Here is a 27,919-nt window from a genome sequence, read left to right as displayed (position 1 = left end):
ATGGGTCTGTGACGCAGAACTGAGGACACTGTCTCTCTAACCACTGACCCTGGGTCACTGGGTGCCCCTGACGGCTATCCCCACTCTGAGGAGAGCTGCACACACCATTAGGATAACCATCCACAGCAGGTACTCATCAGAGTCCCAGAAAGTGACACACTGGCCATCCACAAGCATAACACTGGGGCCCAAGTCTCATTCTAAAATGGAAAGGCATGTCCTAGTCTCATACCAAATGAGCAAATGCCCTTTCTCTGTGTGTGTTGGGGACCCCTTCCCTGTATGTGTGTATTGGGGACCCCCCTTTTCTGTATGCATGTGCTGGGGACCCCTTCTCTGTATGCATGTGGTAGGGATCCCCCTTCTCTGTGTGTGTTGGGGACCCCCTTCTCTATATGCATGTTAGGGATCCCCTTCTCTGTGTGCATGTATTGAGGGGATGACCCACAGCTTGCTAACTCTGAGCTTCACCTCTAGCCCAACCGTATCGTAACACAATTTTCTCATTTCAATTTGCCATTTCCACTCTAATGTAAAATTTTAATGGAATGAACTAGATCTCAGCGACATGGTTAATGTACTTAAGTGCACTGAGCCAGGCATCAAGGTTTCCCAACTGTAACAGGTCTGCCTTATAGTACAGACCTCCTCCAAAGGAGAGATTAATTGTCATAAGGTTTATCTTCCTTTTCCCCTTTTGATTCATTTACTAACTTATAATTTCACATCAATATTAATTAAGCATTTCATACTTAATAGGATGCAGACTGTGGTCACCATAGTTTATCACACTCATTTCTAAGACACTGTCCCATCTCGCACCTGCTTTCCCAATGCGCAGTTCTGACGACCGAGATGAAGGCTTACACATCCTCCTTAAGACTAATCTTTTATTTATAGTGGGGACCCTCCACTGCGGTTAAATCAGGTTTTAAATCGCAAAACAGTTATTGTGCAGGCCTGAGCTGCACTCACTGTTGCCAAGTCATAAAAAGTGTCTAACTTGACGATGGTGCTGCGCTTGCTTTATGACACTAAAACTAAGAAACTGCACGGCAAACTGGGCAGGCTTGGCAAAGACTGCTTCTCAGGACAGAATAAGGACTCTGTGGTTTCATGTACAACATTAACAGATGCAGCTAAAACCTAGAAAGGCCAGGTGCTGCCAATCTGAAAGATTTACAAGTGCTACGTATGGGACATTTACTTGGGCGCCCCAACAGCTGCTGGAGAAGTTGGATTCTCCAATCTTTCTAAACTGATATGCAAGCCTCGCAGATCTCGCAACACATTGAGCCTCTGGCATTCCCTGTGACTCACTGGGACCTATTTATAAGTCCTTTCTTCCCTGTTCCATAGAGATTGCCCAGAGCCCCCAAACAATAAGCTAAATATATGACTGAAAATTAAGGAATAATTTACTGTTTTTATGTTCTCGGTCTGCTTTTATCAGAGAAAACATAAAATAGAAAAGGAAAGGTCTCGAGTCTGATTACTGTTCTCTTATTTTAATCTATTTAAAAAAGAAAGAAAGAAAATAAAAACACACGGTTTACTGCTAGCAATGCCAAGTAACCGGGATAAATCCAGGGCTAAGACATTAAAGATCAACTTTCTATACACAATGGCCCAACATTCTTACATTTTCTTCCGCATTCACAAACCGCTCTGGGCACAGTTAAATACTCACTGACGGCGGTGCATGCCCAGTATCTTCTGAAACTCCTTCAGCTCTTTCTCAAGGATCGGATATTCATAGACGTCATCCAGCACGTTCCTGTATATGGTCTGTAGAGAGGATGGAGGCAACAAAACCGCAAATGTAACAATTCAGTGTCGACTCCGTAAGGATTTCAATGGAGACAGGGTTGGCCATACAGCTCAGTGGTCAAACACATGGCTCAGGTCATGGCTATCTCATTCCAGAAAGTGGACTCCAGCCACTCAACAACCTGGCTACTTTTAAAGACTGTCTATAGGACATGCTGAAAACAAATCTTAGTTGGTTACTAGAGAGTTCCACAAGTAGTTTAGATCTCAAAACAGAATCCCTGCAGGACTGCTTGGGAGGAAATCATATTAAAATAACCAGTGGGCTTAAAAGATAACCTGAGTTAAGGCAGAGGGATAGATAAGTCTTTAACTGGATGCCTAAAAGGCACCAATATCAAGCTCTATTCCAGAGAACTGTCTGTGATAGAGACGTATGGCAAACTATCAATTAGCGACTGTTACTGTTCTCAAAGCATATTGTCAAATGCCTATTATCAAATATAATTCACAAGCATAGCATATATTTAAAATTCACAGAATGACACAAAATACATCTCATTAAAATGATTCTTAAATGCTTATCTAAGTTTTATTTGCCTGTGTAGATGTTACTATTTTAACATTATCATAAATTTAACATTAAACAGCATCGGATTATAAAGTATATTTAGGTGTAATTTACTTAACTCACAAAAGTCCCACGATTTAAACAACCCATCGCAAATTGGTGCATATAAAATTTCCATGCATAGTCTTTCATAATATATTTAAATTTTTAAAAATTGAGTTCCTACTTATATACAGAATGCCAGGTCTTAGAAGTCAAGATGAATTTATACTTTCACTGAATTTGACATAAAAACTGAATGACTAAAAATGTGATTTTTTTTTTGAAGCACAGAGCTGAAAATAAAACCAATCACGCCAAAATATGTGAAAGCATTGGCACACCTTTAGAAACATCTTTGAGTGCTCATCTTCATGCAGCCAGTCCTTGTACAGAGAAATCCACTGGGAAACCAGATGTAAGACCTTGCGCTTCCGACAAGGGACATCTGAGTTTTCTTCTTCCCCTTGATACTTCTTAGCAGAATAGGTGCACGTGGTTAAGAAAGAACACTGCGTTGTTGGAATACAAAGTATCAAAAGGCCCATGCCATCAAGTCTTTACAAAATAGGCCAAAGCATTATTTTCCAGAGTATTTAGAACTGTTTAAAAAGGTAAAAGAACAGAACCAGAGTAGAGAGAACAGAAGGTGGGCTGCGGAAAAGAATAAAAGCAAACGCAGAAATGAAGCATCCCCAGTGGGAGGCTGTGCTGTCGTCCCGCAGCTGAGGGCTGGTCTGTCACACTGGCAGCTGCTGACAAAGTCCCTCAGCAGCGTGAGATTTATGTCAGTTCAAAGCGACATGAGGTGGCCCACTGATTTCAAGAGTGGCTTCTGGAGAAGAGCCTGTCTTACTACACAGGTGAATACTGTTTCAGTGAGCAACATCAGAGGGAGGCCGGGCAGTCTCTGATCTTCAGAAATTCATGTTTTATAAAAACCAGTCACTTCTAAAGCGGCTCCAGAGGAACACAGCTGTCTGGGGCAAAGCTTATGATCTGATCCAAATGCCCACTCCTAAGGATTTATTGAAGAAAGGAAGGACCAGATAAATGTGCAAAGACATAGGTAAAAAAGGGTTGCTGATTTCCACCTTCATTAATGTAAATTAAAAACTTAACGGGGGAAGGCCTAAGTGTTCCAGCAAGAAGTCAGTTAAATAAATGATTAGATATTCATTAAATAAATTGCTCTGCAGTCATGAAAATGGGGCCTAGTATGAAGCACATATATTGAACATTAGTATATTGTTGAGCACAAAAACAAAAACCCTGCAGCATTATCCACTTTGGGCTAATAATACTTACATGAATATTTTAATAATAATGCTTATATGAATATTTTAATAATGATTACATGAATATTTTAATTACCTAGAAAGACATGCAGATGGTTAACAGTGGCTTTTCAACATAGTGGGGTTTTAGAATATCTGTACAGTAATTAACATTTTTAATTTATATATAATAACAATGTGTTAACTGCATTACTAAAATAACTTCAAAGTAACAAGCTTAAAGCCTAGGAATGAGACAAGAGCTCAGCACTGTCTACAGTCATCTATATCTTTTTTCCTCTCAAAATGATCATCTCTCTCCCCCACCTCAACCCCCACCTCCGACCAAGTCTCATGTGACACAGGCTAGCCTCAACCTTTCATCCTCTAGCCTCCACCTCCCAAGTGCTGGGATTACATGTATGCACCGCCATTCCCAGCCCCCCCCCCCCCCCCCCCGGCTGTCCTGATGGTGTTGAAAAGCTAACTAGACTTAGAAAGCATTAGGGGATGGTTCATCAAGGCTGCATACGTGTTAGTGCCAAACAGCTGCAAGACAGAAATGAGTTGTGCTCCAGACTCCGTAAATACAAAAAGCATGGCTCACTTTCGCCCTAACCTGCAAGATTATGCTGTGGCCACCTTTAAAGTCTACCTGTGAAATAAAATCAGCCAAACAAACAAGCAACAAGCAAACAAACAATGCCCACCAAGGTGTCTATGTCTTTTAGTTTTTCTCTTGAAAGGCAAATAAAGGTTGATCCTACATTATTCTGTTTGCACGTGTGTATTTAAAAAAAAAAAAAAAAGCCCAGGAAGGAAGAATCAGCCAGTTGAGAAACACCAACAGCTTTCTCTCTTTCCTAGTGAAGATCTGGGCTTCTCTTCATTCAAATGTCGTATTTAAGTCCCACCTACATTGGCAGAATAAAGCAACTCCAAGACCGTGATTGTTCAACTATTCTTCTAAACCTATAGGTATATATTTATTTTCTTAACCTCATGTTGCCTATGATCTATGTATCTTTTTTAGAACACTGATTAGGTTTGCGTTTGTGTTCTGCTTCAGTAGGGGATAAGTTCCTTTATGTTTTTGCTCTGGCGTAATCATACTGATTTATAAATGCGTTAGTGGGGGAAGGGCACTGGGCAAGGCGCAGGTTCTCCGTAATGCACTGAATATTAGCTGGCCCAGGCTTAAATAATGCGCTTCACTACGATAAAAGCTGAAAGCCATCAATCCTATTACAATGAAAATATCCACATAAAATACCCAAGCCCCGTAAAAACGGTTCCAATCTACAAACAGAGTTTTTTAAAAAAAAATCATGGAAAAAAACAAGCAAAAATGACCTGGGCCCACAGGAATGCAATATAACAAGAATCTTCGTGAAGACAGGACCAACATCGTTGGCGTTTGACACAGATGACGTAGCCTTGATGGTGGCTTGTTTGATCTCACAGATGGCAGGAAACAAAAACAGTTATGCAAAAAAACTTGCAGTTTAAAATGTTTTCCATTTCAGGGATTTTAATAATCAAAAGGCTGCAAAAATAACGAGAATTTCATACAATTGTTCAAAGACAGAAAACACTGATATCCAAGGAGACCCTTAGTCATTCTTTAGAAGTATCTGCAGGGACATGAAATTACTATGCTGTAAAAAAAAAATATTAGGGTAATAGCTGAGGACAATAGTTTGAAGGCATCTAATTTGCTATAGGACATAATTCCTACAGTTAATGGGTGGTAATTGCTTTAGAGTACGTAAGCATTAAAATGTAGATAAAAATAGCTCACAGATTTTTTTTCCCAAAATGCATCTGAAGGAGAAATTAAGAAACATAATTATTGCTGTTTTTTTTTTTTTAAAAAAAGCAACTACTTGGAAACCATGAGAAAAATCTGCATATTGTTGAAATTTTCCAAATTTAAAACCAGCGTTTCAAGATTAGTTGCAAGAGTCGGAATTTAGACACTGTCGAAATACCTATAGTTTTGCTTAGTCAGAGGATGCAGTAAAGCAAGACAATGGTTAATAGGTATATACATGTCATTTATAGCTCACACACACACATATCAATATATAAACACTTTTGTTTCTGTGTATGGGTATATGTTTGTGTGTGTGCACAGGTGCACATGTGTGCACCTGGAAGTGGAGGTCAGAGGTCAACCATGAAAGACATCCCTTAGGCAACATCTACCAGTTTGAGACAGGTCTCTCACAGGCCTGGATTTACCAAGGAGGCTCCACTCTCTGGCTAGCAATCCAACATCTTTGTCGGTCTCCACCTCCCTAGCACCAGGATGACAAGCCCTTACCACCACACTTAGCTTTACCTTGGTTTTGGAGACTAACTGTAGATCTGCAAGCTTTATGGAGCCATCTCTTAGCCCTGCCTTCCCTGAGACAGGTATCTAAGCCCAAGCTGATCTTGACCTCAGTGATCTTCCTGACTCAGCCTTCCGAGTGCTGGGATTACGGTTACGTGCCATCAAGTCTAGATTAGTTACATGGTCTTTTAATAGGTGTGCCATTTTAAACACTATGGAGTTTTAAGGTATTCTTTTAGACAGGAAATTGCAGTTATAGTTGGGGACAATTATTTAACAGGTAATGAATTTTAAATGGCTATTATTAAGTTTTAATAAAAATCTTTGGCATATAACCCATTTTCCTAAACATTTTGTATGAATTGAAATCGAACCTCTAGTTTCGTTTAATAAAAGCAGTAAAGTTTTTATTAAGTGCTTGAAGGCTATAATTAATTTTATTATTACCAGCAATAAAATTAATTAACTAAATTAATTTATTAAATACTGAATTGCCTCTGAAGCATCTTGTCTAAGCAGAGTGAGGCAAGAAGCCCTGATGGAGACTTCTAGTCAGTTTATGTGGGCTCATGGCCTTTATGCAGCATCTCTCTGGCTACTGAATAAAACTTAAAGGCTTTCTTAGCAGGCGGTTAACTTTCTATCTGACACTTGAGGATGCAGTGAGTAGCAACATTCCAAAAAGATGAGAACTGCATCCAAAGAGATGGGGTAGACTTCCCCTGGGGAAGAACATGCACACACACAACACACACACACACACACACACACACACACACACACACACACACACTCTCATACATATACATACACGCACTCATACTCATACACTCAAACACACACATACTCATACACTCAAACACACTCAAACTTACACATACACTCACTCACTCACACACACACTCGCACACTCAAACACACTCAAACATACTCACACATATACTCATACACACACACTTGTTCACACACTCACGTACTCTTTCACAGTCACTCACACACACACTCAAACACACTCACACATACACTTAAACACACTCAAACATACTCACACATACATTCAAACACATTCAAACATACTCACACATATGCTCATACACACACTAATTCACTCACACACACTCACACACACACACTCACACACATTCACTCACACACACTCACACTCATACACTCACATACACACACGCTCACACACTTACTTGCTCACATACACATACACTTTTACACATACACACTCACATACACACTGGCTTTCACACACTCACACACATACTCTCTCACACACACACAAGCACACACAAGCACACTCAAACACACTCAAACATATATATATATACTCTCTAATATACTCTCTCTCTCTCTCTCACACACACACACACACACACACACACACACACACACACACACACACCAAGCACACGCACATGGGAGGTCCATCTGCACAAGAGGTCTGACTCTAAGTGACTGGCTTTCCTCTAAGGATACTTATTGTTTGCTACTGTCAGTCCTCTTGACCTGCTGACTTGGCAATTTTACCTCCAGCTCACCAAGCTACCATGAGAAACAGAAATAAAGCAAACACGGTCTAAACGGTACATCCTGCCCACGGAATAGAATGTAAAGGCAGCGGTGGCGGCGGTGCGTCCCCCACTGCCCCGGTCTGTCCTGTCTCATCCCATCTTCACCGTGGATACCATTACATTAATATTTAACATATCCACACTCTACTGTGGGTCGAGTAAATTAAGAAAGGCAGTTAATTCCTGATGCGGGACATCTTTCTGAGAGGAAGCCGGCATGGCGTCCTGAAGTTAATGAAGGATATTGTCTTAACAGCGCCTGGCACAAGTCATCGGTTGTCATGAATACCGTATACGTGAGGAGGAAGTCATCAAGGAGTGTTTCTGCAAAGGAAGAAAATAAACAGTGTGAGCAAAGAAAGGCAAAAAGGTACCTGAATAGCATCCATTGCAAAAAAACACAATGACTGATGGGGGCTGAAGAAAAATTCTATACACAGAATGCTTCAAACAATGAAGTCCTTTTTTTTTTTCCTGATAAAGCTTTCTCAGTATGCAATTCTTATCTTATTCCCCTTACTAAGAAATCACCCATGCTTGGGAGTAGAGGTGTTTATGAAAAACCAATGCATGAATAATATGATTTAAAATGAGGCTCCTAAGCTTTCTGAGGTATACGATCCAGTTGTATAGGGAATGAAACATTTCGTGTTCTGATAAAGTAAGACTTTGCTTTCATTTAGGGCAAGGATCAGGGCAAGAAAACGCACAAGACACACATCAGGTCTCAAGACCAGTCATCTTTACCATTCGAACGCATCAATAACAAGTTGGTTTAATAGCAGGTAACGTGTTTACCTGGTGCCCATGGGACCTCAAGTTTGTTTTAACATCACACATAAAAAAAAGGAAGTCAGAAAAAGGATGCAAGATTTTTTTTCTAGGGTGGACAATGAACTGAATCCAGTAAAAATTGGGGACAATTCTAGCCTGAAAAAACAAACATGCTTCTTCCTAATGCCATTCGTAATTTCATATTTTTAGTTGGTGTGTAAAAGAAGAGGTTTCAGTGTGACACTTGACACACATTGATCATGGGACTTGGCTCATTTTGCTCCCTTAATTCCTGTGCCCCCACCCCACAACCCCTAATTCCATTTTTATTTTTTCACCTGTGTCTTGAGTGTTGTTGTGAAAAGTTTCCATATGGGGCAGCCAAACAGGCAAACCTGATCCACAACACAATTCCAGCGCTACAGAATTTCCACCACAACAGAAATTGCGTGCAAAATGCAAAGTAGCCTCACGATAGTATGTCTGCCCAGTTGATACTCATTTTACAACACGACTCAATTCCCTCATCGTTCACATTGCGAACAGCACACTTTCAGGTGTATTTTCAGTGTAATCCCAGCACCCAGGATGCAGAGCCAGGAGGATCTCTGTGAGGTCGAGGCCAGCAAGGTCTACAGAGTGAGTTCCAGGACAGCCTGGGCTACACAGAGAAACCCTGACTCGAAAAAACAAAAACAAACAAAACAAAACACCAAAAAACAAAACAAAACAAAACAAACCCAAAAAACAAAACAAAACAAAAAAACAAACTGAAACAAGAAAACAGCCATAAACTCTGAAGGAAATTATTTTATGTATTATTACAGACTGAAGATCCCTTAACATGATGGGATCAGAAGGCGGATTATTAGACATGTGATTAGACTGTATGAAGTTTAGAGGGTGGATCTTTTATGGGTATGATCGATGAGTCCTGAGCGCTTGCTTCCTGTGTCTGCTGTGTAAACTCCAGTGAGGCAAGCTTTGAACCGAGATCACGCCCTCATCAGACCCTGACTCTGCCACTGACTCTATCCTCAACTGAGAATAGAGGTTGCTTTACATCTTGTTTGCAAACCATTCAACATGTGGTATTCTGTTAGAGTAGTCTGAGCTAAGACAAATAGTAGGTCATGCTGCCCGAGATCTATACTTTAATAAATGTCTAGGTAGAATGAATGCGTCCACCACGTAGCTCCCAGCTCTGTAAACACTGAGCAAAAGAAAAATTCCAGAATTTAGTTGCAGGCAACCAGTTACATTTGCTCTAAAAGAATGGTCAGTGCAAACCAGGTTGTATCTACAAAAACAAATCCCGTTCAAATAAGATAATATCTATAGTCCTATATCCGCCGCAGGGCTGTTTCTAGGTTTGACTTGGTTATAGAATGGTAGGATAATTAATTCTACATTAAGCAATGGTTGCAGACAGTAATGTTTAAATGTGTGTGTGTGTGTGTGTGTGTGTGTGTGCGCGCGCACGCGCACGCGTGTGCATGCGCCTTTGTGTACACACACCTGCGGAGGCCAGAAGCGAACATTAGGTATCCTACTGTATCAATCTCCACTTTATTCCCTTGGGTTAGGGTCTCTTGCTGAACCTGGAGCTAGAGTGGCAGCCAGCAGCACCATGATTCTCCTGTCCCTGACGGTGGCAGCCATAAGAATGGCCCCCATAGGCTCTTATATCTGAATGCTTAACATCAGGAGTGGAACTACTTGAGAAGGATTAGGAGGTGTGGCCTTGATGGAGGAAATATGTCCCTGGGGGTGGGCTTTAAAGTTTGGAAGCTCAAGCCAAGCCTACTGGCTCGTTCTCTTCCTACTGCCTGCAGATCTGGATGTAGAGCTCTCAGCTTCTTCTCCAGGGCTATGTCTACTGCATGTTGATGTGCTTCTGTCTTGATGATAATGGATTAAATCTCTGAAACTGTAAACAAGTCGCAATTGAATGCTTTCTTTCACAGGAGTTGCCATGGTCATGGTGTCTCTTTATAGGAGTGGAACAGTGACTAAGACACTACCACCCTCAGTATTGGCACCGCCCCCTCAGTATTGGCACCGCCCCCCAGTGTTGGGGTTACTGGCCATGCAAAGCTAAGCTTGGCTTTTACATGGATACCTGGGATTCTTACTCACAGACCCATAGTCTCAGCCTGAGTTTGCCTTAAAATTGCAAGAAGCCATTAAAGCGAACTAAGGTGCTAATTAATGAAAGACTACTGAAGAATTCTTAACTATTTATAGTTTACACAACACCCTAAGTTCAATACCCAACACTGAAAGACATTTCTAGGTTAATAGTCTCGTTTATCAAAACAATTAATCTGACAAATGGCAACTAAAACTCATTGTGAGCCTAGACTTCCAATGTTCTGTCACACTGCAATATATCAGCAAACCACTGCTCTGATTTACTGCTACTCTAAAAAAAAACCCCAAAAAGTCTCCAAACAGGTATGCACAGGATTTGCTGGGTAAAAGTTAAGCCTAGTATAAAAAGATGTGGTGTGTGTTTGATCAGACAATACACAGCCTGCATTTACAGAACAGCTACGAGTCTCACAGTCTCTCTTTATAAAAGACAAGGCTGGAGAGATGGCTCAGTGGTTAAGAGCACTGACTGCTCTTCCAGAGGTCCTGAGTTCAAATCCCAGCACCACATAGTGGCTCACAACCATCTGTAATGAGATTGAATGCCTTCTTCTGGTGTGTCTGAAGACAGCCACAGTGTACTTCTATGTAATAAATAAATCTTAAAAAAAAAAAAGATAATGAAAAAGTCAAGTGAAGCCCCAAACCAGTTAACTAACAGCCTGTTTTTAAAGATTAGTAATTATGAGAGATTTGGGGATATATAGCGATTTCTTTCATAGCTTTTAAAATATTTGAAACTAAAATCATGATGTCTGAAAAAAAGATGGTAATTTTGGAAATGCACTTGAAAGCTATTATTTTGGTATAGTCTCCCTATACATAGCAAAGTTATGCTAAATGTGATTGATAAAAGCTCTTTAAAAATATTTATTTTATGTGTATGTATGTGCATCATGTGCGCCTGGTGCCTGTAGGAGACAGACACTGGTGGATCTTCTGGAAGTAGAGCTATGGAGGTTGTGAGGCGCCTCATGTGTGCTGGGAACCAAACCCAGGCCTTCCCCAAGAGTAGTTAGTGCCCCTAACCACTGAGCCATCAGTTCGGCCCCTTATAAAAACATTTAACTTCTCTGTTCGGATTAGAAGTTAAGATGTCCTGTTTTGGCACATGGTGCAAGACATCTCGACAACAAGAACAATGGAGTAGCCCGTTCTAAAGTCTTCAGTGACTTTCAGGTAGAGAGCCACCAAGACTCAGAAAGCACCAGGCAACTGCAACAGGAGCTCCAAACGTTTGACATTTAAAACACTTTAGGTGACAGACAGCTTGAGATACTCTTACGCTCGGCTAGACTGAATGAGGTAGAAATTATTCTCTAATCAAGATTCTTTCCATTAGTAGCTGAGATAAAAAAGAATGCCATTAACTTTGACATAGGCAGCCATTCCATGCCAAACAGCCTTAGATAAAGAACGAACGGATGGTTATAAGCGTCTGGTTCGATGGGGGCAACCCACTTGGTGTTCAGTTCAATTCATCAGCTCACATATCACAATATTTTGTGAAAGGCTTTGACCCAGAAATGTTTATTTCCCCCTAAGCCACAACCATATTTAATAGTCAACAGCTTTTACCTAATTATCTGTCATAGGAATATTAATTAAAATAAAAACAATGAGGCTATATAAAAAACATCTCCAGTTAAAACTCTAATGAACCGAATAGTTGAAATTCCCCCAAATGGATCAGATTCCCAACATGCCTGACTCCAGTCTTTCTTTCTTAAGCTATTGGATTGCTCTGAAAAATTTCCCTCCACATAGCAAGCTTTATTCTTTTGCTGCAAAGATTCTGAATGCTATTGTGATATAAATAAAAACCATAATCAAAATGACACACTTCAAATAAAAAAGTGCGTTTTATTTTACATCAGCCATGCTTCAAAAACGTCTGTCCCACTGGTATTTAGAGATTTTTTTTTAGAGCCAGAATGGTTGTAAGAGTGATTCCCCAAAGACTATTAGCCAACAATAGCTACTTAGAAGGACTAGCAGATCCACAAGCACCCATATTAAAGCACGGTAATTATCTATTATATTACATAGTGCTTAATTAATAGTAATTTAAGACCTTAGGTAGAGAAGCACTTTTTATTCATAAATGCATCTTTCATTTAAACAAATTCACAGTTGCTTTATACCTTTTCACACTCTGATAAAGACATGCACTCATTTTGATCTCTAACTCTGTGAACTCCGAGGTATTAAGATACAAAGAAACTAATTCACAGTTGCTTTATACCTTCATATTCAGATAAAGACATGCATTCATTTTGATCTCTAACTCTCTGAATTCCTGGGTATTAATATACAAAGAAAACGGTGTTTTAGAATTTGAATCGTTAAACCTAATCCCAAATGCTTGGCTCATCGTTAAACTCTTGGGAAGATCCTTTGCCCTCTACCAGCACAAAATATGTTTTCATTAGGGCCTCATGCAGACTAACCATGTGCCCTATACTCCCAGTTCCCCCAAAGGAATATTTTAAGGTAGCTTTTTGAATTCTGTTGTTTGTATTTTGAGACAGGGTCTCACCTGGCCCAGGATGGCCTCAAACTCCAGTCACAGGTAGAGGAATAAACCTTGATCAAGCCCCACACCTCCCAAGTACTAGAATCTACAGACATCCACACCACACTCAGCTACTTTCTCAACTTTCATCTCACAGCCTAAAAGTTACCTCAAATAATTATTATTAGCACTGGAAGCAAAAGGAAATACGGTTTAACTTGATAAACATTCAGTTCAGATCTACAGCCTTGACAGAGAGGGTTCTGGAATCTGGATCTCTAATTATGCTTATTATGATGACCCAAGGCCTTTCCTATCACCTACTACTAATTAAAATATTAAGGCCTAGCTGGGCGTTCAGGAGGCAGAAGCAGGCAGATTTTTATAGCCAGACTGGTTTACATAGGGGGTTCCAGGAAAGCTCAAGCTTAGACTGTAAGCTTCTGCCTCAAAACAAACACATAAACAAACAAACAAAAAACCCAAAAATCTCCCACAAAAACCAAAACACAAAAACCAGAAAAACCTAAAACATCACCAACAAAAACTAACCCCTACCTCCAAAAATAAAATAAGCAAGCAAAAGAATCCCATGCCTGACACTGATAAAGTTTTCAAGAACCCGAGATGGGGTCGGACATGGATCTAAGTGAAAAACTATGGCTATTATTCTGCTAAAGGAACAAAGCAATAGAATGACTCTTAATGACATAATGCTAATACTAATGATGTAATGCTACACCCATAGACCAGTGCCTCATTCAAGCCTCATCAGAGACATTCCTTCCTGTAGTAGGTAGAAATTAACATGGAGATTCACAACTGGACAATACGCACAGACTAAGAGACTTTGGAACACTCGGTCCTAAATGGGATGTTTCTATAGAATCCCTCCATGCTCAGTGAGCCATACGGAAGAGGGTGTAGACAGAATGTCAAAGCCAGGGGTGATGGATGACTCCAAGGAAACTGTCTTTCAGACACAACAGGACCGACGTACACACAAATGCAGAGCACGCACAAGACCTGCACAGGTTAAAGCCAAACAGGGCACCAGCATTGAGAAGGAGAGTGGACATGGGACCCCATCCCCAAACAAGAATCTATCTGTAATCAATACCCAGTGGCAAAGGAAAAATTAATTTTCACCAGTGGAGTCTCATTGAGAACCCAAGTTTCAGAGCAGGCCCTACGCCCAAGACAAGTTGACCAACACGAAACAAACTCAATGCTGTTTCTGTGGACATTTTTGTTTCATTTTGCTTGGTTTTGGCAATTTCTGTCTCTTACTGATCTTTTGCTTGCTTGGTTTATTTTTATGTGTGCTTTTTGTTTCCTGGGTTTTTCTTTTCTTCTTTCTTTTTTTTTTTTTTTGAGAGAGAACAAGAACATAGAGTTGGGTTGGGAGGAAGGTGGTTTAGGTCAGGGAGAAACTGGAAAAATGATGAAAATATATTGTACAAAAACGTTCAATTAAAAAATAAATATAAGGAATATTAAGTCAAGCATTTAGTTCGATTTAATTTTACAGAAATATATATTTGCCTTATGTATCAATGAGAATAGTTTCTCGTTTTCATGTTAACTGCAGCCAGCTTACTTCTGCAACAGATATATCTTTTGAGTCTCTCCAAGTCGAATCAGTTGAAGAGTAAGAGGTTTGGTAAGAACCTTTTAATAGAGTTCTTATGCAAATATAACCGAATTAATGAAGTGGATCTAAATATTACCCAAGGGGTAAGCCTTCTTTTGGTGTGTGAAAAATATAAAAGAAGAAATCAAAGCCCAACCCATCCAAAATACTAGCATCAGGAGTATAGGGTTACTTAGGAGCCATTACAGAATCCAGCCCAGTGGTTTTTAATGCTTAGGAAGGCAGAATGCAAGGCAGTAATGAGAGCACTCGTCTGCACAGTGAGACCTCTGACAGCAACCTGCCAACAGCAACATTCAGCGTGGCGTGAGCGTGGTGATGGGGATACCCAGCGTTCCGCCCCGACTCACATCCCCTCGAGTGCGCTTAGCGCTTCTGTTTCACCTGCTTTTCTACTTCAGGAAGAGTCGGGTTTAAAGCACCACAAAATAATCTTACTTTAGCTTTGACTTTGGGGAGCCGAGAAAAGCTTTGAGATTGAAAGACCCTGTTTCTGGGCCTGGAACATTACAGCTTACCCTTATATTTCCTAGGCACTGCCAAAATACATGTTATAATTTGATTAAATATAAGCTAAAAAAAAAAAACAAAAACAAAACCACACACACACACACACACACACACACACACACACACACACACACACACTCAGAATCTGAATCATAGGTCAATGCCATTACAGCCAGGGCCGTTTTTAAGTTTTTATTACATTTCTGAAAAGCTTCCTGAAGCTTTCAAAATGACTGTTCAATAGCTTTAAAATTTAATTCAATTCCTGCCTATTTTTACAATTTTGCCCAAATTTTGACTTTAGGTATATGTCAACACACAACACACACACACAGAGAGAGAGAGAGAGAGAGAGAGAGAGAGAGAGAGAGAGAGAGAGAGAGAGAGAGAGAGATTTATTTAATGATGTTTATATAGCAAACCTGAAAAGTCACCCTTTAAAAGACAAAGACTTACTACAGACAGGGACCTGCGTATGGTTTTCAAATTACCAAGTATATTTTTAAGTTCTAAAACTGTTAAGGAATCCTATCTTTCTTCCTCTGGGATGAATATAATTGCTCTTTTGTTCTCAGGTACTGTTAAATCCACACGCTGCTTTTGGAGTGTTTCTGGGAGCACCGTGGAGCAAAGCATATACAGCCCTCCCCCCAATGCCCATCCCTCTTCAGACTGGCACGCACTGGAAGGATGTACACAGGGCACCTGGTGATAAGTGGGCTAGGAGTCCTCTGTGTAGCTGCTGTTCCAGGCAAATTAGCTCTTTCCAATATCTGAGCGCAACTAGAATCTGTGGCTTGTGTGTGTGCATGCCTCCTGATCTGTCTGGGAGACTCAGAACATGTCAGGAATTCATTATCAGGCCTGTTGTGTTAGTGCATCCTATAATCCCAGACTTGGAAACAGGAGGACAGATATGATTTCTGAGGCCAACCTGGGCTACATATCTTACTCTGTGGACTTGTGGGTTTGTAAGCCTTCAGCTACAACACAGTAGTGAGTAGTAACAGAAAGACAGTATATTCTAATTGAAAGCAAACCTAGAAAAGTAGGTCGTTGCTGATTCCTGGTGGCCCTCAGAGAGTTGGCCAGGGCGGGTCCAGGACTTCTTTCACAGGCAAAGAGAAATAAGCAGAGGCTTTCGAGGCAAGGAGTAACAAGGAAGTGTCTGACAGCTCAAGCCAGAGACATCAGGACTGTCACAATGGAGAGGAAGGAATAAGGGGAGAGGGCTGAGTTTCCCTCTACAAACTGTGGGGTCTGGGTTTCCTAGGGAGATCTAACTAAAACAATCAGGCGAAAATATAAAAGACCAGAGTTCGAGTTATGGTAAACTCACATATCTCACGGGATAGACAACTTGCAGTCTACGGATGAGCAGGGTGGGTTTTCATGTATAGACAATGATTTAAAAGAAAACAAGAAGGAGGAGGAGGAGGAGGAAGGAGAAGAAGAAGGAGAAGAGGAGGAGGAAGAAGAAGGAGAAGAAGAGGAAGAGGAGGAGGAGGAAGAAGGAGAAGAAGAGGAAGAGGAGGAGGAGGAGGTGGAGGAGGAGGAGGTGGAGGAGGAGGAGGAGGAGGCGGCAGCGGCGGCGGCGGCAGCAGCAGCAGCAGCAGCAGCAGCAGCAGCAGCAAATAGAGAAGAGAGAAATGGGAGTGAGAAAGAGTTGTACCAGAAACCAAGAAAAGAGAGAGTGGAAATGCAGTTTCTGGGTGTTAAATACTGGGAAGAGGTGTATCAGCAGAACAGTCAAGGGTCACTGGACCCCAGGTTGTGTGGATGGGGCAGGGCTGCAGTCCTTGGAGGGATGCTCCTTGTTAAGCAGAGGGATGTACTCTGGCAGACTGGAGGGAAGAAAGGCTCTTCTCATAATCTGCTGCTGCAGTTTGAACAACTCTGCTCGTCCCCAAAGACTCATGATCCAGTTTGTAGGTCTCATTGATTAGAGACAGTAGTTGCTCTCACAAATGAGCCAGGAGGAAAAAAAAAATATCTTCATGATCAATGCTACAACATTTCACTTAACAGCATAGATCAGATTGGAAACTGTCAGGGGTACAAAATGTTTAATACTAATTTGTCAGCAACCACCAATAAAAATTAGCATCCTGGTTCCAAGAGCCACCGGGTATAATACCGTTGACCTCTGTGAGCTACTGCAGGCTCACATGATTAGCAACAAGCAAAGACACAAGCTGTGTTCTGAAGTGCTTGTCGAGTAAACATGCTACAGCTTCAGGAAACAAAGGAAAATCTAATTTAAACATAATGTCTTAAATTAGAAGCCTGAGAGAGACATGGCTATTTCAAGCAATTAATAATCATTCTAACAATTGAATCAATTCAGGTCCTGGTGTGATATTTTTAACTCTAAAGCACCAAGGATTTTCAAGACCAGCCTCCATACCCCAAGTCCCAGCCACTACTAACTGCCGTATGTGTATTAGGCCAAGAAAACCCAAGTTTACTTGGATCCACACTTGCTCCTGGCCCTGTGATGGAAAATCCAGTGTACGTGCAGAAAGACAGAGCCAACAATCTTGTAGAAGAACTGAGGCAAATTGAAGTTACAAATTCATAAATGCTAGCAAAACAAATGAGTTGGCTGACTACACATTAAAACTCAAACTGCTAAGGCACAAACTTTTTTCGAAAGCCAAATCATGTGGGTTGGTATGATTGTGCATGTCTGTGACCCTAGCATTCAGGAGAACCAGGCAGGAGGTTCAAGGGTTCAAAGTTTCCTTTGGCTGCACAGTGAAAACTTGTCTAGGAAAACAAAACAATCAATCGAACAAACAAATACAACCTAATCAACCAAAACAGTCATAAGCCAAATTGTTCATCCTTGCAACCAGCCTTTCCTTCCAGACAGACTTCTCCTCAAGCTTTATAGACACTGAAAAGCATGAATCACAGTTGAAGTTTGCTTACTCCCTCCTAAGTCAAAAGAACTGAATGAACTCCATGTTAAAGCCTTGGTGGTTATGGCTATGGCTGGAGTCTTGGCTATGGCTGGAGTCTTGCAGCTTAATACCTGGGAAACAGAATGTTAAATACATATCAACTGTCACTGAACAAGACTGTCTTAAGGACAAACATGCTCTTTTACAGTTTCTTACACCAAAGGAAGCACCTTCATCCTAACTGGTCCAAGAGGTTGTTTGGTTGTATTTTGTTGTTTGGCCAAGAACAGAACTCAAGTTGCATACTCAGTACACACAATACTGAGCCATGCCTCCTACCTACTTTGTCTTGTTCCAAAATGATCATTCTACTCAAACCACCAACCTCTGTAGGTCTTTCGCATAGTATTCAAATCACCTCGCTCTTGGGTTACAAACAGCACCAAGGACATAGACAGAAAATATAAAAGAATAAAAAATGCCAGTGAGATGGATTGTGAATGAAAAAGAAGCTCGACATGGAAACCTGAAAATCAAAGTTCAATCCCTGGAACTCATGTAAATGTGGGAGGGAAAAAAAGGCTTCATAGTGTTGTCCTCTGACCTTACGTGAGTGTCATTTCCATGCACATGCCACAGCATACATGTCTGTCATACACATACACAGTAATACATGAAGCACATTCTATACAACAGAATAATTCTTCTCCTCTTGGTATACGGCTTGGCATCCCGCAGTTCGAGTCCGACACCAAGTGCGCAGAGTTAGCCAGGTTAAGAGTTCAATCCTACAGGTGTGCCCTTTTTTGGACACCAACCACAAGTTTCAGGTTGCCATCTCTACTTCTGGTCAACTGGAATCCCTCCTCCCTCCATAAAAAACAAAACAAAAAAACAAACAAACAAACAAAAAACAACCCTCATATTTGATAATTTGTTCTACTGGTTCACAAAACCCAGGGATACACTTCCTGGTTCATTACGGAGGCTGGAACAACAGATAAGTGACGAACAGACTTTTGGATGAAGGAAGGTCACTAAACATGACCTGGTCTAAAAGCACTGTCCTTGTGTAAACAGACTTGATCACTCCTTGATTCAGTGTTCTGTGAAGGTCTCATTACATAGGCATAACTGGATAAATTATGGGACGCTAGTAATTAAATTAATCTCTAGCTACAGGCCTGAAGGTGGCGAGGCTAAAAAACCCTATTGCTTCAGTGATATTTTTGTCCTTCAGGTATTCAGCCACCATCCTGAGTTACTTCAGGAGCTGGATACCAGTCATCTTGCTGGCATACAGGAAGGAGCCAGTCCTACCACTCTAGAGACCCAAAGGTCTTAGAATATTTTACTGTTAGGAACCTGCAACTAAAACCAAATACTGAAAAGTTGCTCTCACGCAGGACCTTTCACCGGTTCGAGAACTGTATGCCAGGGGACAAACATCAATGTCTTCTCTACAGTGTCACAAAATATTGTATAACATTGTATAAGTTACTGTCAAAAACTATATTTGTGCCACTGTTACCTTTCAAGGCATAGACAATAATAGAGTGGTAAAGATTTCATTTATAAAAATAGTTTAAAGTTGTTTTAGAGTGAAAGAAGTAGAATTCTCAAATATTAATTCGATGACCCATATCGAACATGAAAAAGGTACTTTACAGCTGAGTAAAGATTGCAGACTTAAGAGGACACATCTATAACGTACATACTCACTGTTGAGATGAATATAAGGCCCAATCTACTATAAACTACCTGTAGGACTTTTAAATGCTTTAAATTATGGCAAATCTGTGTTTCTTTAAAAGAAAAACATTATGTAACTGTGGACTCAAGTCCCCATTATCAGCTAACAAGTGGGTGTGGTGGCACATCCTGATAATCCCCAAACTCCAGGGTGCTAGCACTTGAGATGCTGAGGTAGGAAGACTGGCAAATATAAGACTAGGGTGACTCTGTTTCAAAATAAATACCAAGAGACAGACAGAAACAGTGAGAGATAAAGAGAAAGAAACACACACACATGAGAGAGAGAGAGAGAGAGAGAGAGAGAGAGAGAGAGAGAGAGAGAAGAAAAAACTTCCACTTATATTTAAAAAAAGCAAACCTCTATTTATAAAGTTACAAGCTATTTTACACTCTTTAAGAATCAACCTTTTTCACCCTGGGTACATTGTTCCTCAGATACTAAAAGCCAAATAAAGCAGTGGTGTAATTTCCAGCCTCACTTGCAGAGGGATGCGGCCATGAGACACTAAGTTCGGGCCACGGTGGGAAAAGAGAAAGGCTGCATGTGGCTCACAGGGTGCTCTGGCCTTCCTCATGCTGCAGCAGGGAAGCATGTTTGGTGCGAACAGATATCCTCTCTGTAGAGGCTCTTAAGTAGTGTGTACACTGTCGTAACTGTGAGGTGTGCATGCCAGCCCAGTCAATGCTAACAGAATCCATGTGTTCTGAAAAAAATTTCTGGAATCATCGGTTTCATGGAAGCCTCCAAGTTCAGACCACACTCCACCAGGGCCTGCGAGTTCATAGGTCAGATGCCCGACTGTGAGCAGAAGATCCACAGTTAGGATGAAATGGCCATCGGGGTTTGGGTTGTTCCCTGTGCTGGAGACGGGACTCACAGATCATGCTGCTGTGCCCACTCATCTGTGCTTTTATATTTTCCCTTAGTAAAGCCACAGGACAGGGCACGAGATTTAAGATCTGGCAGCTTGCTATACGACAGCACAGCATGTGATATCAGGAAACACTAGAAGGGGGGCTGGAGAGATGGCTCAGCGGTTAAGAGCACCGACTGCTCTTCTAGAGGTCCTGAGTTCAATTCCCAGCAACCACATGGTGGCTCACAGCCACCTGTAATGAGATCCGATGCCCTCTTCTGGTGTATCTGAAGACAGCTACAGTGTACCTATATATAATAAATGAATACATCTTAAAAAAAAAAAAAAGAAACACTAGAAGAAAATGCAGAAGGAAACGACTTTGGCCCAATGTACTGTGGAGCAGTGGACCGTGCAAAGAAACTTGGTAATGTTGAGTGGGTTCAGAAGCCCTATCAACTCATAGACAGTAGGTGTTTCACTTGCTCCTGGCCAGGCTCCTGTCACATGACCACCGCACCCCATGAAGAGGATCAGGGTAACAGCGTCTCAAAGCTCCTCCACATGCAGATGAGGCATCCCTAACATCTTAGACCAAGCCCATAGAAAGCATCTACTGTCGAACCCCAATCCACCCCAAATTGTGTATAAAACCCCATCCAGGAGCAATAAAGGTGTGGGAATTGTTTCACCAAAGATCATCTAGAGCATCTGTCATAGGAGAGCTTAACACTCTTAGGAAGAGAGTGGAAGCTGCCTGGGCCTACCACAGTCACTTCCTGCCACTGGGTGGGGTGGCCCCGACCTTTGTTCCTATGTGAGAAGTGCCAACTCCAGAGCAGTGGTAGTGATGGTTTCCCTTCCCTGCTTGGAGATTGCAACTCCTTGATCAGAGCCCCGAGGACCTCCTCAGATCTCCGCTGATAGTGTCTGGTGTACAGACCAGCAATGTGCTAAGGGAACCATTCCCCAAACATGTATAATGCATGCTGACAGGGATGTAGAATGGAGGGGAGCAGCAGAGGCGCGCACACACACACACACACACACACACACACACACACACACACACACACACACACACACGGTCGGTCATTGCTCTAGGCTATGTTCCTTTCATACTCGGTGCTTAGGCACAAGAACACACCTAGATACACTACTTGTACGTTCATGTTCTCACCAAGTGAAGTTTGGGTTTGCCAACTGTCCTTATAGGCTGAGCACAGGCAAGACCATCGGGCCTGGTGTGGAAAAAGGGATTTGCTGAAAACTGTGTTCTGCCACTATTTAGATGCTGGTAAGATATTCTGGAGATTTTTGGTTTTGTTTTTCACACTGTTCACCCTTATTTGGCAATCATGACTAACTTTGTATTTATTTCTAAGATTTAAGGGTTGCCAGCCCAGCAGGAACCTAAATGCTGCAAACAGAATGGAAGCATGGTTTCAGTTGTCAGGCAAGAAAGCCTGAGGGTAGAAAGGAGGATGATGGGAAGTGGAAGGGAAGGGTAAAGCCGGAGATGGAAGAAAAATGAGGAAAAGATGAATTACGGGAAGAAACTCTCCACACACAGACTATTCTTTTCAGATATGTCGTTGTCAGCTACAGCAACTCCCTGACCTTGTGTTCTTTAAATGAAGCAATAATTTGATTTGAAAGATGCAGTGAAAGATTAACATGCAGTAATTATAATCAAAAAGTACTGTCAGCTAACAGTCCTTCACACTTTCAAGTCTAAGCTCTCCCTCCCCCAAACACACACACACTGGGAGAGACAGTCAAGACAGACAGAGACAGAGACAGAGACAGAGACAGACAGACAGCAGAGAGAGCAGAGAGAGACAGCAGAGAGGTAGAGAGCAGAGAAAGAGACAGAGAGACGAGGACAAAAAGACAGAGAGACAGACAGAGATAGAAGAGAGGGAGACCAGAGAGAGACAGAGACAGCAGAGTGAGAGTACACACACACACACACACACACACAGAGAGAGAGAGAGAGAGAGAGAGAGAGAGAGAGAGAGAGAGAGAGAGAATACAGAGAGACAGAGAGACAGCAGAGAGGGAGAGCAGAGAGAGACAGAGACAGAGTCAGACAGACAAAGAGACAGCAGAGTGAGAGAGCAGAGAGAGACAGAGAGACAAACACAAAAAGACAGAGAGACAGACAGACAGCAGAGAGGGAGAGCAGAGAGAGAGAGAGAGACAGAGAACAGAGAGACAGATAGACAGCAGAGAGAGAACACACAGAGAGACAGAGAAATAAAGACAAAAAGACAGAGAGAAAGACAGAGACAAAAGACGGAGAGATAGATACAGAGACACAGAGACACCCAAAAAGAGATTTTTTTGTTTTCATTTTCTGGTAAGATGATAAATTTTACTTGAAGATGAGCATTTTGAGATTCAGACAAGTATATCTGATAGTCTCACTCTAAATCCATCACTCTATGGAAAGAGCACACATCTCTGGTTCAGGTAGAGACAGACGACAGTTTTTGTTTATCTAACCTTTGACAGTATCTTAAACATATTTTCAGGTAAATTTTGTTTATAAGGTACTGGGGCAAGCATACTATCACTGAGCTATATCCTCACCTTTAAGTAACTTCGTTGCTGCTATTACAGGAAATACACGAGCAGGCACCAAGCTCCACTATGAATAATGTCTAGACTCCTAAGTTTCAGTAGTTCTACAAAGGCCTGACAAATATCTTACAAAAAAGGAAGGAAACAGCCTGACTCAGTCAAACTCCATGTGTTTCTAATAAAAGAGAGCATTAAACACGTCAATATAATATCCAGAATTTACTGAGAAAATAATGTTAAAAACTGTAAGATGTGAAAACAGACTTTCCCTTTAGAGCAATGGTTCTTAACTTTCTTAATGTTGTGACTCTTTAACTCAGCTCCTCATGCTGTCAGGACCCCAAACCATAAAATCATTTTCATGGGTACTTTATAACTGTAATTTTGCTACTGTTATGAATTAAAATGTAAACATCTGTGTTTTCCAATGGTCTTGGGCAACTCCTGTGAAAGGGTCATTTGACTCCTCCAAAGAGGTCATGACTCAGGTTGAGAACCATTGCTTTAGAAAGAACAAAACTACAGTTAGCACAAAACTAAGAAGCTATGAAGATTAGTTTCCAAAAAACAGAGAAAGAAACACAAAACAAAACCCCAAACAAAACAAAAAAAACACAGATAGAAAACAAATAGAAGTTGCTTGCATGGTCATTTTAGTTTAAATTATTGAATGTTTTACTTTCTAACAAACTTATATACACATTACAATAGTAGCCACAGAATAAACAAGAATGGAAATAGAAAATTAAGTTACAAACTTAAATGGCCAATCACTGCATAAGTTACCTTTCACTGAAAACTTTGCTGATGAGAAAACTGTAACAGTTTCTATTCACTTTGATGATGCTATTCATGCTATTGAAAATATAATTCAGATATAAATTATAGCTCAATTGTGGACTAAACATGAGGAGTTTCAAGAAACAAGCATCTTGTGGCTAGGGATGTAGCTCATCTGGTAGAGAGCAGCCTGAGCACACACAACGATCTAGATACATAAAACCAACATGGTGGCATGTGCTTGATACATAAAACCAACATGGTGGCATGTGCTTCTTCTCCCAGCACTCAGGAAGTAGGAGCAGAAGTTCAAAGTTATCTTTGGCTGAGGCCAGCTTGGGATATATGAGGTCCCAGAAACAAGCCAGAACCGCCCCAATGATCCAATCCCCTCTAAAGAGGCATCTACATCAGATGTGCTGTTCACCACTGGCCATTAAGCGTCTTCACCCGTGTTATTGTCATGAAAATGTCGGCATTTCCATGACTACACAATGTGCATTAAGGATCTTGTGCTCAGCTCAGTCTCGCTGTGCTTCATCTTGGACATTAACAACAGGAAATTAATTAACCCACAATCTGTGAGCATCGTAAAGGCCCCAGTTCCCTTGTTACCATATAGAACTGCATGCTCAAAGGCGGTATGACCAGATTAACCCAGATGGTGAACATACCAGATAGAACCCACAGCCAAAATCTGGCGTTCCCAACTTCTCATCTGAGCACCTGAGTTCAGGTCTAGGTTGGTCTGTCTGTCTGTCCATCTCTCCCTCCTTTGCTGCTTTCCCTTCTCCCTTTCTTTCTTAAGCATTTTCCAAACAGTGAGCTACCCAGGTGGCTGTCCTTCTCAGGCCCAGAAGACAGGAAGCAAGTCTTGCGCGCTGGCGAGGAGGTCTCTCTCAAGTGAGTACTGACGCTCTGATTTGGGTATAAGGTTGAGTTGAACTATACATTTACCTCGGTGATGACTTTCACCCATGGTTCCCATCTCTTACAAGGATGGGCTTTGGAATAAAGCTGGGAGTGCATCTGGCTCATTTCTAGACTGAAACATACTCTCAATCACTGGCACAATTCAATTAACTTCTACCTCAACATCTAAGTCCATTAAATGAGGACAATTATTCTGTACAAGGACCCATCTAATGAGGCAAGGTTTGGATAAATGAATTGTCATTCTGAGTAGCCTTTGAACCCTGGATTTCAGGTCTGCAGGGACCTCGGGTTTTATGGGATCTAAGGCTTCTGTTTTGTTTGTTTGTTTGTTTAATATATAAAGCAACTGAGACGAATTATTTCTGCTCAGTTATGACTCTCATCGCTCAGCTAATGTGAATTTGTAAAACCGCCCAGTACTTCAATTATGGCTGGCAAATACATTCTCTGTATCAGCAGTTGGGAAAGAACCTAAAGGAACTGCAGAAGCTAAACACAACAATAGAAAACAGCCTCACCCAAACAAACCACACAGAAAGGCACAGTACAGCAGCTTGGAGAAGAATAGGAGTCACATCCCAGTGGGAGCCCGGTTGCTCTACCTTCTCTGATACCAGGGAGGACATTTTTGCTCTCACTGTGAATGGCTGGATCTGACAGGTCAGCAGAGCCCCTCATCACGTCTGGGGCGCCTGGGGCATGAATTTAGCCTTTCCCCGACTTTTATTAATATGCATATAAGCAAAGACCTAATGTTTAAAAATGACAGTTACATAGGGCTAAAAATTCCTCAAGAGGCATCCTGGCTCTCTGTCTTAGAGAAAGCCACTTGCAAAATTTCAGAGGGTCAAAGGTGACAACAGCCTTATTAGACATTTCCAGGGAGGCAGATTGCTTAGCTTTTGGGGCAGCCAGGTAATAGCTAGTCTAAATATATGCATGCCATATCTCTGTTATTTTGATTAAGCCTGTTTTGTGGGGTTCTAAACTTTGTCAAACATTAATCTTTAAGACCTCTGAGTCTATTAAAGTGCCTTCCAGTGTACTTGGTTTGGAAGGCACGAATTGGTGATTGAAGCTACCATCTGCAACAATATCTGTCACCCACCACCCACCATTTTTCCTCATTTCATTTATTACTTGATTCATCCCACCAGAAGATAAGCCTCCACCAAGACAAGAAGCCTGCTTGTTCTCAGTAGTATCCATAGCATTTGCTAATGAAATGTTACCTGTCTGCAGAGTAGGAAGTCAGAGTTATTTATACAGAGAGCAGACGAATTAAGGTTTCAAAGGCGCCCATCCACACGTGCAGAGATACTATATAATAAAAGAAACACTTGGGCTGGAGAGATGGCTCAGTGGTTAGGAACACTGACTGCTTTTCCAGAGGTCCTGAGTTCAAATCCTGGCAACCACATGGTGGCTCACAACCATCTGTAATGAGATCTGATGCCCTCTTTGGGTGTGGATGAAGACAGCTACAGTGTACTTACATATAAATAAATCTTTAAAAAAAATTAAAGGGAACACTATTAAAAACACAGAGGCAAAGTTAAAAGTTGAAAGCATGTAAAGGGTAACTAGAATAAAGATATAATGTATATATTTTATTTGGGGGATTAGTTCCTCTTCTGCAGTATACTATTTCTGGATATCCTGAAGTGGTTTGGTAATAAAACTCCAAAAGTGGATTTTTACAAGTCGCTGATAAATCAGGACTATCCTCTAGACGCGTTGTTATGGTACATTTTCTCAAAGGAACTTTTTAAGTCTCCCAGTGATGATCATACACAAACACACGTAAACCCCACCAGGTATGGACCGCCAAGCCTTGGCTTCTGAGCATCCTGCTCACCAACATTCCGTTTCGCCAAGTTCCAGAAACAGCAGCAGTGTCGGTAGCAGCAAGTGACCTCGCTTCCTAAGCCCTCGTGCAGGACTACCTGGTGGCACTCTCAGTTCTGGAGGTAACCTACTTGCATCCTTGGGGTTCACTCAGACCTATGGTTCTTTGGTATATTCTGGAAACAAGGAGGACGGCCCTTTAAGGGGAGGAGTTTGTGGTGCGTGACAGAGCTCTCCTTTATAGCCTGCTCCATGCCTCCAACTGATTTACTAATGGAGTCCAGATCCAGGACTCAAGGCTTTAAAAGCCCATTCCAGCACATTTCCTATTATGTGCTGGGTGTTCACCTCCCATAATTTTACACAGAAGGGAGCAGTTCCAGCCAGGAAATGTAACAGCCATCCAGAGGTTTTTGTTGTTCAATGTTGTTCAGTCTCCTATTGCTTCCCCATCATCCCAAGAATGAGCAGCCAAGCACCTGTGAGTCCAGTTCTCTTGTTCCCTCTAAGGACGACATTTGCTCTAGTGGAAGGCCTGGTAGTGCAGCTTAAACTTATTACGGAACATGCCAGATGGCAAAGACTGGAGGCAGAGGTCCATGGTTGTGAGACCAGACATCAAGCTCTGGACAGGGAAAGGTAAAGAAAGGCTGAAGAAAGGGAACATGGCCTCCACTCTTAGAGGCAAGTGTTTGAGACCTAGAATAGATCTTCGAAAGGTCCTCAGAATAATGGCAGCGGGACAGAACCAGTCAGTGTACATTAGAAGCTTGCCAACCTAGCCATCACAGCCTAGGGCCTGTTAAGGCCTAGGTAAGATGGAATCCCCAAGTCCCGACACTGAATCACAATGTGTGAGCATTGACATTGGTTTAAGCATGCTTCACTGGGGCTCACGTACAGCTATAAACTACATTGGTCAGTTTGTCACGTGGCATTTCATATAAAAGGCTGGGGGGGTTTGCAGAGGTGTCTTAGAGGTGGCATGGTTGCCTAAAATGTACAATGTCCTGTGTTCAATCTTAAGAAAAAAAGAAGATATAAGCTGCCAATATTAACTACAAAGGAA

The 27,919-nt window shown here is 41.5% G+C and overlaps 1 protein-coding gene across 2 annotated transcripts in view; it reads right to left on the bottom strand.

Moving 5' to 3' along the window:
* The window catches only part of Rapgef5 (Rap guanine nucleotide exchange factor 5), a 235,007-nt gene that overhangs the window by 44,849 nt on the left and 162,239 nt on the right, over positions 1–27,919 (bottom strand). For both annotated transcript variants that reach the window (NM_001395143.1, NM_001047915.2), the window contains 3 exon segments: positions 1,691–1,788; positions 2,725–2,869; positions 7,821–7,899. In NM_001395143.1, coding sequence (NP_001382072.1) covers positions 1,691–1,788; positions 2,725–2,869; positions 7,821–7,899 — 322 coding nt within the window.

This window comes from Rattus norvegicus, chromosome 6 (assembly GCF_021556685.1).
Source record: "Rattus norvegicus strain SHRSP/BbbUtx chromosome 6, alternate assembly SHRSP_T2T, whole genome shotgun sequence".
Classification (NCBI taxonomy): domain Eukaryota; kingdom Metazoa; phylum Chordata; class Mammalia; order Rodentia; family Muridae; genus Rattus; species Rattus norvegicus.
Note: the sequence above shows the minus strand (reverse complement) of the source record. Positions and strands in the feature narration are given on the sequence as shown.